Here is a 16,397-nt window from a genome sequence, read left to right as displayed (position 1 = left end):
GTTTCACGCAGAAAAAAAAATAATCTCAGAAATTAGGCTACACTATCGAGCTGCGCTAAAGAACTTCCCGTATCAGTCGCGATCTAATCCTGGTGACATGAAATAAGCCTGCTCGCGAGCAGGTTCAAGCTGGCGCACCTGTTGCTATGACAGCAAGTCCAGGATGAGCGTCGAAGAACCAAACGATCCAAGATCATGCCAAATCGCCAACAATCAAATCCAGCTATCTGAGTTAGCGAGGTACGAAGAACGAGCCCCTTGTCTTCAAGCTGATGGATCTTGTATGCTGATGGATCTTATATGGATGAGTGAATACACTGATGTTTTTCACATGACTGTGGTGTGAAGCAGGGCGCTATTGCTAACGAGAGACATACATCGCAGATATGAGCGACAAACGCGAGTCCTGCGGATATAAAGGAATATGGAGATTTCATTCTACCGAACTAAATGCAAGTGCTGCATTACTCACAGAGGTCAGTTTATTAGTTGAATGAAACTTGAGGTAACGCAGCGCTGTTTTACTTGCTCTAACAGTTACACCAACACACTAAACAGCATTTGAGGGCTGTGACGGTATGGGATTTATTCTTACCACGGTACAGCAACAAATCTCGTGGTGTGGTGGTTAACTGACAAAAAATACTTAAATCATGGCCACGTCACACACTGCAGAAGCAATCAAGAACATGTAGCTTATAAGTGACAATGCAAATGAATCATTATTATCAAGCAGTATTCTTTATTAACAAATTAACATTTATATTAAATTGTAAATATTAATAATTAACCATTTAAAATATTCACTAAATAATATGGGGGGGGAAAGGGCAAATTTTGGTTTTCTAAGGCCCAATTAGAACCTGGAATTTATATTTTTGAGAAGAGCCATAACCACAGCCTAAAGAAAGGTCATTTAAATGTGAGTTATAGATTATAATAAATGTGTCTGATAAAATAACGAGGCCTTTTTATTGTTTATTAATAAACTATTGTTTTCTAAATCAGTGCCGGCTAAAAACACATCTCCATCTCCGCTGTTAAGATCCACCTTTACAGAGATTAATGGATTTTGTGGATTACATTATTAGAAGTTACTTGTATTAGCTTTGATTCAAATGTGTTCGTTTTAAAGTGGACATTTCAAGCTTTAGTCTAAATGGGCAATATTTTGTTTCAGTTCTCGCACTCCAGTTCACAGAGATCATGTAGCTGCCTCTGATTGTTTTCTTTTTACTTTATAAATGCACTACGTTTTCTTGTTATTGTGAGTTAAGTTTACACGGGAAGCAGACAAACTCTGTCAGTTCAAATCTAGACTAAAAACACATCTCTTTGGCCTAGCATACACATAAAACACTATAGACTTCCTTAATTCAAAATTAGGCTGCGTAGTTTAGATCAGCCGGAACCGAGAACACGTCCCGTAAATCCTGAGGTACTTGGTGCATAATAAGAAGAATGGCGTCTACGCTAATATTTTTTTTTCTGTTTATCCCGAGGGACCCTCTATGGTGGAGCTGCGCCTGGACCCATCCTGATTCATCCTTAAGTGCCGGCCTCATCGACACGACAGCCATCGGCACTGATCCTCAACATCTCGTCTCTAAACCGGTGTGATTATTTAGACTTCCAAACAGATGGTAATGGACAAATACTCTTAATGTTTTGATCCAATTTGTTTTGTAATGCTACCCGAATCACACTGTTCCTTCGTTGGCCTAAGGAAAACTGGCCCCCGACTGAGCCTGAGTTCTCCCTAGGTTTTTTTCTCCATTCTGTCACCTGATGGAATTTTGGTTCCATGCCACTGTTTCCTTGGCTTTTGGCTTGCTTAGTTGGGGACATTTAATATTCAACAATACTACTGATCTGTGTTGTATTTTTTCATGTTATCACTGTGAAGCTGCTTTGACACAATCTGTTTTGTAAAAAACACTACATAAATAAAGGTGACTTGACTTGACTTTCCTCATATTTAAACTCCTGTGAAACAAGAAGTCATGACCGGACAATTTCATGTTCCTAATCACCCTTGTGTGCTAAATAAAGGTGAATAATAATGTGAATATACTTCAGAGATATTTTACTTATAAAAAATTCTAGGGGTGCCAACAATTATAGCCAGCGTGTTTTGGAGAAAAAAAACATTTATTTCATAATGTGAATATATATATATATATATATATATATAATTATAGCCGTGAGCAGCAATGAAGGGCCAAAGCTGCCGGTACAGCCACCCCGGTGCCTTTAGGTAACTAAAGGAACAGGAGTTGCGGTGCCACTGGCTTGGGCCCGTAATCGCTGCTCGCAGCTATATTTTTATTATTGTTTTGTGTGTATAAAAGTCGCTGTTATACATTAAAACGTTAACAGTTCCGTTTTCGCGACACATTCACATCATTAACAGTGTGTTTAAGTATCTTGTTTAAGTATCTTGTAGTTAGTGCACACTTAAAACAACAAATGTAGTCTTTTGTAGACTGAGGTGTGAATGAGTGTGAATTACATAATCTGTACATAATAGATTTTGCCCAGACCCCTGCAGTGTCAAGTGAAGGAAGCTCCTCTCAGGAGATTGCAAATAGAAATGAAGAAAGCAACAGAATTCTGAAGATTAATCCAGAATTGTGAGTGTAGTTATATTTTATTCTATGTGCAGTACAAATTAATACATGACGAATGAACATGAAAAATCTAAAACTATGTGGCTTGATTGTCATAATGGCATAGTTATTGATGTGTCATCATGAATTATGTAAATTCAAAATATTAAACTGCGAAAAGTTATTTATTTAAATTTTTATTTATTTATTTATTTATTTTTTGATAGGGACAAAGCATGTTGATGAACATTTGTATATAATACAAGATGTTAACAAGCCATATTATAGCAGTATTGCTAATTTACATCCGTAGTCCCTAGGCAGGTACACACAATAACAAATACTCACTATACACAAGACTCAACTAAAAACACAATACATAAAAACACGTCACAAAAATTACTAAGAAAAATGTTTACACACTTGATTTTTTTACAAGCCACATCTTAAGATGTTCTTTAAAAGTGTGATAAATAGAACATTGTCATATTGACTGTGGCAAACTATTAAAATATTTGCTCCCTATCACTGATAAAACTTTCTGGCCAAAGGATGTTCGCCTATTTTGTACTTCCCAGTCCCCTCTACTGGTACCAATACCACAATCTGCCCTTTGTTTAATAAACTCCTGCAATGGAGGTGGAGCAAGGCCATGCCAGACCTTATAAACAAAGCACGCATAATTAAAATTTTAAAAATTGTCAAAACTCAATACACTGTTTTTATTCATTTTACAGTTGTGAAATGAGAGGTTTTTTTTTAATCAAACATTTTTATCGCCTTCTTATACAGTATTTCTGTTGACTTAAGAATTGAGTTACTCGTAAAAGACCAACTACTAAAACAATACTGCATATGTGAAAAAAAAAATCATTGAATATAAATACAACTTTGCAGCACCAATTGTCAAAACGGACCCAATATACCTAAAATTCTTTAAATTAAATTTCACAATATTAGACAACTTTTTTACATGGCTTTTAAAAGTGAGAGTAATGCCTAGTTCACACTACAGGATTTAAAGCCCGATTTAAGCCCGATTTGCAAGTTAAACGAGCTCGCCGACAGATCGGGCTGTAATCGCGCGCAAATCTGTAGGTGATCGCGCGCGCCAATCTTTATGTGTGAAACATTAAACGACGCATCAAAAACGCTCGCTGATACATCGCCAACGCGTCGCCGACGCCGGACAAATATCTAGCATGCCAAATATCTGGAGCTGTCGTGCGACTCGGTAGCGTGTGGTGTCACGTGTCGTGGCGAGCTACAACCAATGAGAGAGCAAGGCATACGCTGATACACCGAAAGAAAAATAGCAGCAGCATCGCAGCACCAGCAATGACTTCAAGGAAATGGAACCAAGAAATGGAGCAAAATTTAATAGAACTGTGGCAGGAGCATAACTGCCTCTACGATGTTTCAGACGACATGTACCACAACCGAGCTGAGAAAGAGAAGAGGTGGACAGAAGTCGCTAATGCTCTTCAACAGCCAGGTGAGCTAACGTCAAACATACGTAATTCATTTGCACGATGAGCGATAGATTGAAGTACAGTTGTAATAACACAGTATTGTATGTATTAATATTTCAATGAACATAACTATAACTTTATACATTTCAGCATAATTGTTGTACTTACGTTTATTTTCATCAAAATGTAGGCTACAGTGACAGTTTTAGTCAAGGTGTAGCTATTATATTCATTTGCATTAGGCTATAATTTGCAGGATTGTTTTTTGTAATGGTGATGTGGTCTTTGCAATTCAGATTTTATATTAGGTGAGGACGAAAATTTCATACTCTTTTATTGCATCTCTATTGTAATCTGTAATGGTAACCTAAACATAGGTTCAATAAAATTAAAATGTTAAAATAAAAGACATGCGCATCTAGACCTATGGTACCTGATTCATATTGCTATTGTAATCTGTAATGGTAACCTAAACATAGGTTCAATAGAATTAAAATGTTAAAATAAAAGACATGTGCACCTAATGGTACCTGATTCATATTGCTGGATTGTTGTGGTCACATTGTCCAAGGCACTTTGAAACAGGCAAAGAATTTCACGACTGCATTAACAACTGACAACTATTAAATGTATTATTTTTTTTCCCCCTTCTTCAGTTGAGGACGTTAAGACCAGGGCAATATCCCTGCGAACACAGTACTGCAGGTTGCTAAAACCCAAACCGAGTGGGAGTGGCAGCAAACCAATGACACCAAGACAAAGGTGGCTCCTCAGAGTCATGGATTTCATTAAAAGCTACATTGTTCACCGTCCATGTGAAACCACTGTAAGTTACACATTCTACACAACAGATTAAATATGTCATGATGACGTGCACTGAATATTACACATTGCTGAAATAACTTCCACAAACTGTAAGTGCAGATGAAAGTAACTCTGTTACACTTTATTTTAATCTGTCATTGTTATTGTATAATTACATGTTTCAGTAATATTAATTAACTACATTTACTTATAGGGTTAGGGTAGGATTAGGTTGTGGTGAAGGTTTATGTAATTGGACAATTAATTTACTAGGGTAAGTTCATGTAATGTACAGGTACTTCCCAACAAATTAGAATATTTTTAAAAAGTTAATGTATTTCAGGAATAGAACCTAAAGGGTTTAGCTAATACATTGTATAGACTCATTGCATGCAAAATGAGATGTTTCAAGGCTTTATTTGTTATAATTTTGCTGATCATGGCTTACAGCTTGTGAAAACCACAAAATCTAAATCTCAGAAAATTGAAATATTACATGAAATCACACAGTAATCCCATGGTCGTTGAAGCAGGTTTAGGTTATTTTGGCAGTGTGGACAGGTGCAAATCCTGCTGGAAAATGACCTCACCATCACCAAAAAGTATGTAAGCCATAATCAGCAAAATTATAACAAATAAAGGCTTGAAATATATCACTTTGCATGCAATGAGTATACAATATATTACTTGCACCCTTTAAGTTGAATTCCTGAAATAAATTTACTTTTCACGATATTGCTACCCAGATAGCAAACTGACATTGAATCAACGTGGAAATATGACATCGAAACAACGTTGATCTGACATTGTTTTGCTCATCGAATTAACGTTGAACCAACATCAGATGCGTCATTCTTTCAAAACTAACCGAAAATCAACTTGAAATCAACGCGTTGTTTCAACGTTATGAAAGCAAACCAATTTTCGATTTCATTTAGCTTTGAAAAATGCCGCGTCTGACGTTGGTTCAACGTTAATTCGATGAGCAAATCAACGTTGTTTCAATGTCATGAGAGACGTCATTTCCATGTTGATTCAATGTCAGTTTGCTGTCTGGGTATTAATTGGGAACCACCTCTATTTAACAAGGACAATGTAAAATAAAGTGTTACCTTTCATAATCATCTCTTTTCCAGCTTGGTGCTTCATTCAGCGGGCTGGGTGACACAGAGGAGCAGGATCTTTCGGAAGCAATGCCGGACTCGCCTTTAGCACCAAGTCCATCACGTACAGCTTCAGTTGAATCAGCACATGAAGGAGCTTCACCCACAGCTGTTGAGGAAACTCCTTCAACTTCCTCAACTGATCGGATGGCAGCGCAAAATGATTTGAGCACCAGGGGGAAACGCAAGAGGATGCCAGACACGGATGTAGAGCTGCAGAAGCTTGAAGTCCTAAAGAGGATGGCTGCTAAAGTAGATGTTCAACCAACTCCAGATGCATTAACAGCATTTGGGAACCAGGTTGTACTGGAATTGAGGCAAATTCAAGACCCTGGATATTTAGCAAGACTGAAAAAGAACATAATGGTAATGATCTATGACGCTCACGAGACTGAAAGGAACAGATCCTTTTCTTCACATGCACAAGTCATTTCAGCTCCGCCTCTGGCACAGTCTCATCCTTGTTACTCATCAACTTTGAGTCCTCATCCAACCTTTTTGCAAACACTGCAAGATAATAGCAATTATGAAAGACTGTGAAAAGCGTACATTGTCACAGTGTTTCTGTTTACATTTCGTTCTGGATTATACATTAATTATATATAACATATTAATTGTAACACATTAATTCTAACATATTGTTGTCATTTTCTTTGCACTACTGCACTATTGCACTTGTAAAGACATTTGAGTATGTCCAATTTTTTGACTGGCACTGTCCATAACTGTTCTCAAAGTCTTTTTTGACATTGCAGTGTAACGTAAAAGCACTAGATGGGTTTTGCACAGTAATATACAGTGTATTTTTTTTACTTTAATAAACTGTGTTTTTTCAATAAATGCTTGAAAATCTATTTTCAGAAACAGCATGTCTGGACATTTTTTAAAGCCATTGCATCACAAATTTCATAGTGTCTTTAAAGCTTGTCAATACATTACATTTTACAGTATCTCTTTATATCTTTAATTGTCTGTTGGCCTTTTAAACACATTTAAAAAACATAGTTTGGAAGCTGCAGAAATATGCTAAATATATAGTGATTATATACTGTTTGAAGTACCCATTAAAAGAATGACGATGTAAAATTCATAAGAGGTAATTAAAGATCTTTATTGATTTACAATTTAACAAAAAAAGTAATGCAGAACACAAACAATAAAAAGGCTGACAAGATACCTCGACATCTCTACTTTTCTAAATGTGTTGCTCCTGCCAAGGAACGCTACCTGCTGGTGAGACAAAATAGTCTCGCAAAAGATTTCGCTGCATTTTTGCTGTTACTGTTGCATTGCGCTCTCTTCTATGCTCCACCGGCTGAAAAGCCCCCATCCCATGATTCCTCCAGACTCCATCAACCATGTCATGGTCAGCATTTTCCCAGTCTGCAAAGGCTGGAGGTGTATATGCCTCGGACCTCCGCTCACAGAGGAAGTTGTGGATGCACAGGGAGGCCATTGTTATCTTCACCACCTTCTGAGGCTCCAAGCATATGGTGGACCTGAAAACTCTCAACCTGTTGGCAAGAATGCCAAAGGCATTCTCTACCACTCGTCGTGCCCTAGAGAGCCGGTAGTTCAGTACTCTTTGACTGTGCTCCATCTGCCTGAATGGATAGGGCTTCATCAGGTCATGTCTTAAGGGGTATGCGTCATCACCCACAAACATATAGGGCATCAGCATGTCAGAGCTAGGCAAAGTTCAGTAGGCCCTGGTCCATAGCGTTACGCAGGTCAGAGTGTGCAAACAGTCCAGCATCTGACACCCTACCTTGGGTACCCACACTTGCATATATGAACTTGTAGTTGGCATCTACAGCCGCCATCATTAGCACGGAGAACCTGCCCTTGTAGTTGTGGTATACACTGCCACTTTTTCTTGGTGGCTGCACGTGAATGTGCTTTCCATCGATCGCCCCAAGACAATGTGGAAACTGCCATTTCCTTGCAAAATCCAGCGCTATTGACCGCCATTCTGCCTCTGTTGATGGTGTCTACAACAATATGGTGGAAAAAAACAGTGGTTGGGAATTTACTTAATAATTACAATGCCTTGATTATCATAGTCAGAAGTACAACAAAATTGGAAAGCCATCCTTTTGTGGTTCAAAGAGCATATAATTAAAAACAAAAACGGTTTTAAAGATAAACTAGCGATAAAATTACACACAACATACTAAATAAAACATAAAAAATAGGTAAATAAAATAATATCTAATAAAGTTTAATATAACATCATACAAAAAAGTACAGATATACAGATGCAATAAAAACATAAAGTAATACAAGTGCAAAAACATAATAACATAAATAAATACACAGAATGTAACTATGACATAGTTTCTGGTCATAATTTGTAGTAAAATAATATTCAAGGTAATTGTACTCTATATTGTAAGTATCCAGAATGTATCTTCTGGATGTTAATATATCAAAGCTTGACGTAACAGCCTACCTTCAGGAAGTCTTACTTCATAACCTGGTACAGGGCGGCACAGGTCTCCACAACTATCTGTGAGATGGTGCCGGTCCCAACCCTGTACTGGAACCTGAGGGACTTGAATGTTTCTCCTGCATGAGACAAAAAGAGTGCAGTAACTACGCCAACAAAGAAACGGAGAAAAGGGCCTTTACAATTTTTATACCAGCCAGTCAAACATGTTATGGGTAGATTATGTGCTAATGCATCTACGAAATGGGACATAATTTAACCCAGATATTTTTTTCACAAGACAGAACACGTCATAAAGCCCATTACAAGTCTTAACTCATTTTTGACCATATGTGTAGTTACTGTGCTTTGCCTTTGTAGGGCAGAATAGCATTAACAATAACTACATGGGTTTTTAATACAACTTTGATAAGCAGTCACACCAACCTGTTGCTAAGAACCGCAGTGTCAAAGACAGACGCTCTCTAGGCGGTATAGCGAGTCTCATTTTGGTGTCCTTTTTTTTAATGAGGTGTTCGACTTTCCCCAGCAAGAAATCAAACTCGTCTGCGGTCATTCGCAGCATCTCCCTAAACCCACTCTTATCATTCATCTATTTAAAAGACAAATAAAGAAATAAATCAGCTTATCACAACACACAACCATTTGTAAACACTTGCCAAATCACAACAAGAGCAGGCAGCTGCTTCAATACATGTTTTACTCACCTCCAACTCTCTCTGTAGCACGGACAATCCCTGCTGCCTGCGTGCGCTTATCCAGCCTTTGACCCATATTCTTTTTTTCACCTTTTTTTTCCTTGGTTCTGAACAGACCATTGCGCAAACAACTTGGACCGCCAATTTTGTCCCGCTGTCCATGTTCAAATAGACGTAATTAACACCTGTTTCGCGATAGTTCCCATCAACCTCTCGCGTGTGTTTTCGTGACAAAACGTGGTTTGGGGCCCGGAGAGAGTCGTTGAGTGACAGAGTTGTTGTCAGCTCATGTAGTGTGTAACCTCCTGTTGCAGATCAGTCACGTAGTGTCGCGTAGTGTGAACAGCACAATGACTTCAAGACTCCAGAGCAAGTCATGTAGTCTGAACAGCACACCGATCTGCCGACGTTTAAAGTTGTGTAGTGTGAACTAGGCATAAAGTAACTCCAAGATACGTAAACTCTTTCACAACTTCTATTTCCTCTAATGCGTCATCTCTACTAATCGTCTTGGGGGCGTTTACACCTGTACTTCGAGTTGTTCACTTGCGAGAAGACTAAATATAAAGCCAGGTGTGAATGGCACTACTCTGCCCGGCACTGGGAGAGATATCCCAGATAGCAAACTGACATTGAATCAACGTGGAAATATGACATCGAAACAACGTTGATCTGACATTGTTTTGCTCATCGAATTAACGTTGAACCAATGTCAGACGCGTCATTCTTTCAAAACTAACGGAAAACCAACTTGAAACCAACACTTTGTTTCAACGTTATGAAAGCAAACCAATTTTCGATTTTTCATTTAGCTTTGAAGAATGCCGCGTCTGACGTTGGTTCAACGTTAATTCGATGAGCAAAATCAACGTTGTTTCAATGTCATGAGAGACGTCGTTTCCACGTTGATTCAATGTCAGTTTGCTATCTGGGATGGTTGTCAATATGCTATATAACTGTTGACTGTTTTTTTTGTTTTTGATTTTTGGTTAGAGGACCTCAGCTAAGTTCCTAGAAAGGCTTCTCCCAAGAGCTTCAAGGAACTGATTGACTCTGCAGAATCTGCTGTGAAAGATGATGAAACTGATGAGTCAGGTTAGACTATAGTTCAGAATATGTTTATATATATATGCGTCCCAACATTTTTTTTGGTTGCATTTTCTTGCATTTTTTTTTTTTTTTTTTTTTGCAATTTGTCACATCTCATCTGTAATTTAGAATGGAGCAGCGATCTTGCATCAATTTGTCTCCTCCTTGATTTGATTCCACCATCCTGGAAAGACCTGAAAGTTGTGCTCATATCAAGCTGAACAACACCTTGTTGTCTTAAAAAAGGTAAATTTGGATAATTTCTGTGACTATTTATTGTTTGCCTCAAAATATTGCCATTTGAGTTGACTGTATTTTGTAAAACGTCTCGATTACATATGGTAACCCTCGTTCCCTGAGGGAGGGAAAGGAGATGTAGGTCATGACTGACCAATAGGAATCCAACATGACATCATGACTTTTGCGTAAACATATACGCCACTTTCGAGTCAGGTGGCGTGTTATCTCCACGCATTTTGTGCTATCCGCGTGTATGCGTATATGTCTACGCCATTAACGTCCGCGTCATTCCGCGTGTCTGAACACGCAGTCAAATCTCCAGTCATAAATGCCATTAACCCCAGTGACGGTTAGGTTTAGGGTATATCACAAGCTGCTGGCGGCAGCAGATGTGGCGACGGGACTTACGTCTCCGTTCCCTCCCTCAGATAATGCACTAGTTCTAAATATTATATTTGTTAACGCACAAATGTGAAGGCATTTTTTAGTGTTTAAGATTGCAGAAACTACTGAATTTTCTTTTATTTGTGATTTTAAAAACAAACTGTAGAAAAAATGCTGAATGCATACAGCAATTTCTACCAAATTAAATCAACATAATTTCAACGAAAGGTAATTAAAACAATTATGGAGATTGTACATCTATCTATAAATTACAGGAACGTCTGTCTGTCTGTGTGTGTGCGTCTGTCTGCCTGTTAATCGCTTATCTCTTGAACCGTTAGTCCGATGGATCTCAAACTTGACAACTGTCTTGCTACGGGCACAGGTAAGTGCAATGCAGAGTTTGACGTTGTTTGTGATAGAAATGCAAAAGATATCGCTAAATATATCGCTAAAAGAAGCACACATTGAAGTTCAGTCAGGACCACTTGAGTCAAAAATACCAAAAAGCAATTATTTTCCAAAATATTTATTTGCATGATTGTTAAAGTTACATTTGGCGGTATGGCTCTGTTCTGAATTACCATCCTTTTCATGAGCTCCATGAAAGCTAGTCAGGTAACAGCAGCAGCTTCTGGGGACAATTTCCCATTTAACTGGGAAAGCAGCAATCCCCCCAACAGACCATACCAGGCAATCATCCCAAGAGCCAGGAGAGGATCGAATGAGCGTTCAATAAGCTACCTTATTTAGTTTATAAGAATAGCTAAATAGAGAGATAAAAATAATGTTTACAAAAAAAATTAAAAAATTGAAGCTCGATCTAAAGAACTGTAAAAGCCAATTAATTACTGAAGCAATATTTATTGACTACAGATCATAAGCATCACTCATAGCTTTCTGAGCGTCAAGGATAGCTCGCGTGTCTGGCCGGAGATACCGTTCATAAGCTGCCGAGGACCGTCTACCCATAGCTTTAAGGGTAGAAACGGGAGTAGAGGAAGCAGCTGTTGTAGCAGCCCCTATGCGCAATGAATGAGCTGAATAACGCCCTGGGGGAAGCCCGCAGTATAGACAAAGCAGGCGGAAGCGGGATGCAAACCAGGCTCTGGACATAGGCTTCCCCTCCTCCGTAGCAAATAATGGGTCCTCCGGACGAGCTTGAGGACGACTCCTCAGATATGCCGACATAGAAGACAGAGGACAAAAAGCAGAATTAGTTTCAGAAATATAAACAGAAGCTCCTTCCCTGTTCCTATCAGATTTTGAGTGTTTCAAAAAAATAGTGAAGTGGTGAGAAAAAACTGAAACATCAGATATGGTGAGGTCATGTGACGGGTTAAAGGAATCTGTGCGTGTTGAGAACTCACCACCTCTGAGGAAGCCATAGAAAGCAGTAAGCAAAACAGATTCTAACATCATATCAGTGTGAACCCCAAAGCATCCCGCTCTCAGATGTGATATTAATTTTCTCAAAAGTGTTAGTGTGAGAGGGAGGCGATGATCATTGCCTCTAGGTTTCTCTTTTTTAAATCCATTAAGCAGGAGACGAATTGATGAATTTTCAAGCAAGCTGGAAGTAGATGGATCCAAGCAGCGCAGGTGGAATTGGATGCCGGCGACCATACTTTTAATGGATGATGGCTGTATTTTACGGGACTCAAAACAGTGAACTATAAAAGCACTAACATATGAAACATTGACTGGAAGTACATTTACAGAGAAGGTGGCACAAAAAGAACTAAAATGAGACAAAGCAGTGTCGTACATTTTTAATGTCGATGTTGCTAGACCACTGCGCATGTACTTAGCTGCTGAATCAACATAAGATTGAAGGGTCATGTCTAATCTATTACGGTCTGGCTGAAAGGAGGGCAGACCAAGCTGGTTGATGCTGAACCTGGACTCAGGAGGTGGAATTTCTGAAATTCAAATCGAGAAAGTGAATCAGCAACTTGATTGTTTAAGCCTGGAATGTGAGCAGCTCGAAAAATGAAGTTATCCAATATCGATGCCCAAGTAAGGCGCCTGACGAACCGGTTGATAAACGGAACTGATGAGCGACCCTTATTAATAATATTAACAGTTGCCTCATTATCACAAAAGAACAGAATTTGTTTTCTGGACCATTGTTTGCCCCACAAAATACAAGCTATCACAATGGGATAAAATTCCAACAGAGCGGTAGACAGATTATTATCAGGCATGGACATCAGCTCCTTTGGCCATTTACTAGCAAACCACTGACCATTAAAAACCCCCACAAAACCGACAGAAGGCGCAGCATCTGTATACAATTTAAGGGCTGCAGAAGACTCCAGATCGTCATGATGAAAAAAAGAAATGCCATTCCAATTATTAAGGAGCAAAGACCAGAACCTGAGATCTGATCTGCAGCCTGCATCTAGAGTAACTATGTCCTTAAGATCTTTAACTGATTTAGATATATCGAGGAGTCTGGCAATGAAAGACCTGCCTTGGGGAATTATACGCATCGCAAAATTAAGATGGCCTAGCAGAGAAAGCAAATCTCTTTTTGAAACATGTGGACATCTGAGCATTTCTCATGATTTCTCTAATGCGATTTAATTTTTTAAGGGGCAACGAGGCTTGCATTAAATTGGAATCTAAAGTAATGCCTAAAAACTCAATAACTTTGAGAGGACCTAAGGTTTTCCTCAGAAAGGGGAACACCTAAATCGGCGAAAGTGTGTTTTAACGCCGAAATGCATCTCTCTGGCTTTGCATTTTTATAATCCACTAGCAGAAAATCGTCTAAAAGATGGAGCACATGCGGTATTTTGCAATTATTAAGAAGAATCCAACATAGCGCCTCTGAAAGTGTATCAAATATTTTTGGACTACTGCGACAGCCAAAAGTAAGCCTGAACGAAAAATATAATTTTTCCCTCCATTTAATGCCAAATAAATGCCACTGTGATGGATGTAAAGGCATGATTTTAAAGGCGTCTGTAATATCTGCCTTTGCGAGCCAGGCACCCCTACCTGCTTTTTTGATAATTTTAATTGCATCGTCGACTGTTGTGTAAAAGAGAGAAAACGGAGTTAAAGGAATAAGACTATTGATACTTTGAGTGGCATCATTATGAGGGGCAAACAAATCAAAAATTAAGCGCTTCTTCCCTGAATATTTCCGAGTAGCGATCCCTATAGGATTAATCCGACAAATTGAGAAAGGAGACTTATCGAAAGGCCCAATCAGGAATCCTTTCTTAACTTCCTTTTCCAACAAAAAATCAACAATTTCAGGTTCTTTAACAGCAGAAAGCAAATTATTACAGGAAAAGGTTAACTTAGGCAACCATAACAATCCTGCAAAAAAACCTTGAATAAGTCCAGTTATTAAATAATTGACAAAGCAGCGGTTAGGATGATTTTTTAGTGCCTGTCCCAGCTTAGGAACATTGACTGGAGTTGTTGGCTTTATTTCTTTTTGTCCTTTTTCATAAAGCGGGTTCGTCTTGGGCACACAGATTTTGGGTGGCCGTCCCCGCAGTAACTACAAGCATGAACATATTTACAATTATAGAATTTGCAAACATTTTCATTAAAATTAAAGCACAAAGGAGTAGCGAATGGTGTTACCTTAGAGTCAACAGTTTGAAAGCCAGGCTTAGAAGTAAAAGGAGACACAGATTTTGGGCATAGATTGAGAGTGTGAGAATGAGAGCCACAGATCGAGCAGGAGAGAGCTTGATGACCAGTGAAATGTCTGCTTATGAGGGTTAAGTCGACTACGGACCAGTCCAATCTCTGATTAAAACGTTGAATAAACATAGCAGCTTTGGCAGAGAATGATTTGTGATAGTCATAGAAGAGAGTTCCTCCATAAGTCAGAGCCAAGTCAGAAATTATTGCCAAATAAGTGTCCAGCTCGGCTCTACGAGATGGATAGATTTCGCAAATGACATCTCTGTAAACCCCAAATGCCACGTTAAATTCAGCTAGTGTTAACATTTTTGAAACCCGGGGATCGCTGTCTTTCAGCATAACGGACACATCGCCGCAATCGACAACACGCTTCTCACTCATTTCTGAGCACAGTAATATTTTTATAAGATTGACATCATTACCTGCCACGATTTGGCTTCTCAACTGATGAGAAATGGCTGCAGCCGGCGGAAAGAATGGAGCGCCTGAAGACACGGGAACTGCACTTCCCATCGTTCTTCGCGGAATAGTCGCTGCGGCCGTATTTGTGACGTCATCATCCAGCTGCGGAGTAAACACGGGCAGCCGCGCCGTGCCTGAAGTGGAATTCTCGAGAGACGGGCCAGAGAAGAGAAGATTTGCCGAGGACCTAGAAGATGGACCGGACTCCAAAGCCTGAATTCTGGAGTTCATGTCGGAGAGCGAAAACTGAATGCTGGACAATGCTGATAACACTGGGTCATTGCTTTGGACTGAAGAAGAGTGGACACCTCGGTTTGAGACAACAGGACCACCTGTCCGCTTGGGTGCAACATCAGACGAAGTCGGGTCGAGGTTCTTTCTCTTCTGCGGCTGTTTTCTGCCGGAGAATGGAGGAGGAGGAGGAAGATCTGCTGTCGAGACGTCAATTTTTTCACAGAGCAAAGCAAATAATTCTTTATGCGAAGCTCCAGTCGGTGCCGAGATATCGTGCCTATAAAAAGTTTCCAATAACTTCGGCAATGGCCAATCATTGATGCTAGGAGGACTAGAAGATTTACTCGCAAGACGAGAGCTCCGACGAACAGAAGCGTTGCTTTCGTCTTGAAAGGCTTCCTCTGCTTGACTTAGTTGTTGCTGGGATTCTTCAATGGATTCAACTTGCCATTGGTCTTCAGCATGTGCGGTGGTAGACATGATCAGCAGTTGAGTGAGTAACGTTACAGCAAAATATATGAGTAATCTCATCGTATTGCGAGAGCTATGTTTGCGAGCATGCAGTGGAAGCAACTGAGCAAACAGACTAAAAGATGCCTTTAAATAAGGCCCTTGATTGAAAGACTATAATTGAAGGCGTATCCATCGGATCAGCTGATAGACCGTTATCAGCTGATAGAAGAGCTTGACTACGCGGCCTGCCTGAACTAACGCTGTACGCTAGATTTGTGGTTTAAAAATAAACATTTTAACATTAGAGAGGTTTGTGGTTTAAAAATTGTGCTTTAAAAATAAACATTCTAACATTAGAGAGGTTTGTGGTTTAAAAATAAACATTTTAACATTAGAGAGGTTTGTGGTTTAAAAATTGTGCATTAAAAATAAACATTCTTATTCATTTGTTAACTGAATATGTAAGTCATCTACGCTGTTTAGCATACGCAGTCTCTTTCACGGCCATCATTCGTAGTAAAGGCAATTGCAATTGTTTTGCACAAATGCAAAAGCACCAAACCAACAATTGCTAAAAAGCACACCTTGATTCAACATGATTTTAATGAGCAAAAATATGTTGGATCAATGTTGGAGATTGTTGACATTGTTTCGATGACACGAGAGAT

The 16,397-nt window shown here is 39.1% G+C and overlaps 1 protein-coding gene and 1 pseudogene across 2 annotated transcripts; one reads left to right on the top strand and one right to left on the bottom strand.

Moving 5' to 3' along the window:
- Positions 1 to 4,037: 4,037 nt before the first annotated feature.
- LOC148971941 (uncharacterized) lies at positions 4,038 to 6,588 on the top strand. The gene is made up of 3 exons (XM_089121619.1): positions 4,038 to 4,104; positions 4,738 to 4,907; positions 6,022 to 6,588. Exons 1-3 carry the CDS (start codon positions 4,038 to 4,040, stop codon positions 6,586 to 6,588), a joined length of 804 nt encoding a protein of 267 aa, XP_088977745.1.
- A 607-nt stretch (positions 6,589 to 7,195) lies between these two features.
- Positions 7,196 to 9,315, bottom strand: LOC148971940 (uncharacterized; annotated as a pseudogene). The gene is made up of 4 exons (XR_016146917.1): positions 9,205 to 9,315; positions 8,924 to 9,089; positions 8,525 to 8,616; positions 7,196 to 8,039 (listed from the first exon to the last, which is right to left on the bottom strand). The product of XR_016146917.1 is annotated as an uncharacterized LOC148971940 (transcript).
- Between the last annotated feature and the right edge of the window lie 7,082 nt (positions 9,316 to 16,397).

This window comes from Pimephales promelas, chromosome 16 (assembly GCF_988280905.1).
Source record: "Pimephales promelas chromosome 16, fPimPro1.hap1.1, whole genome shotgun sequence".
Lineage (NCBI taxonomy): Eukaryota > Metazoa > Chordata > Actinopteri > Cypriniformes > Leuciscidae > Pimephales > Pimephales promelas.
Note: the sequence above shows the minus strand (reverse complement) of the source record. Positions and strands in the feature narration are given on the sequence as shown.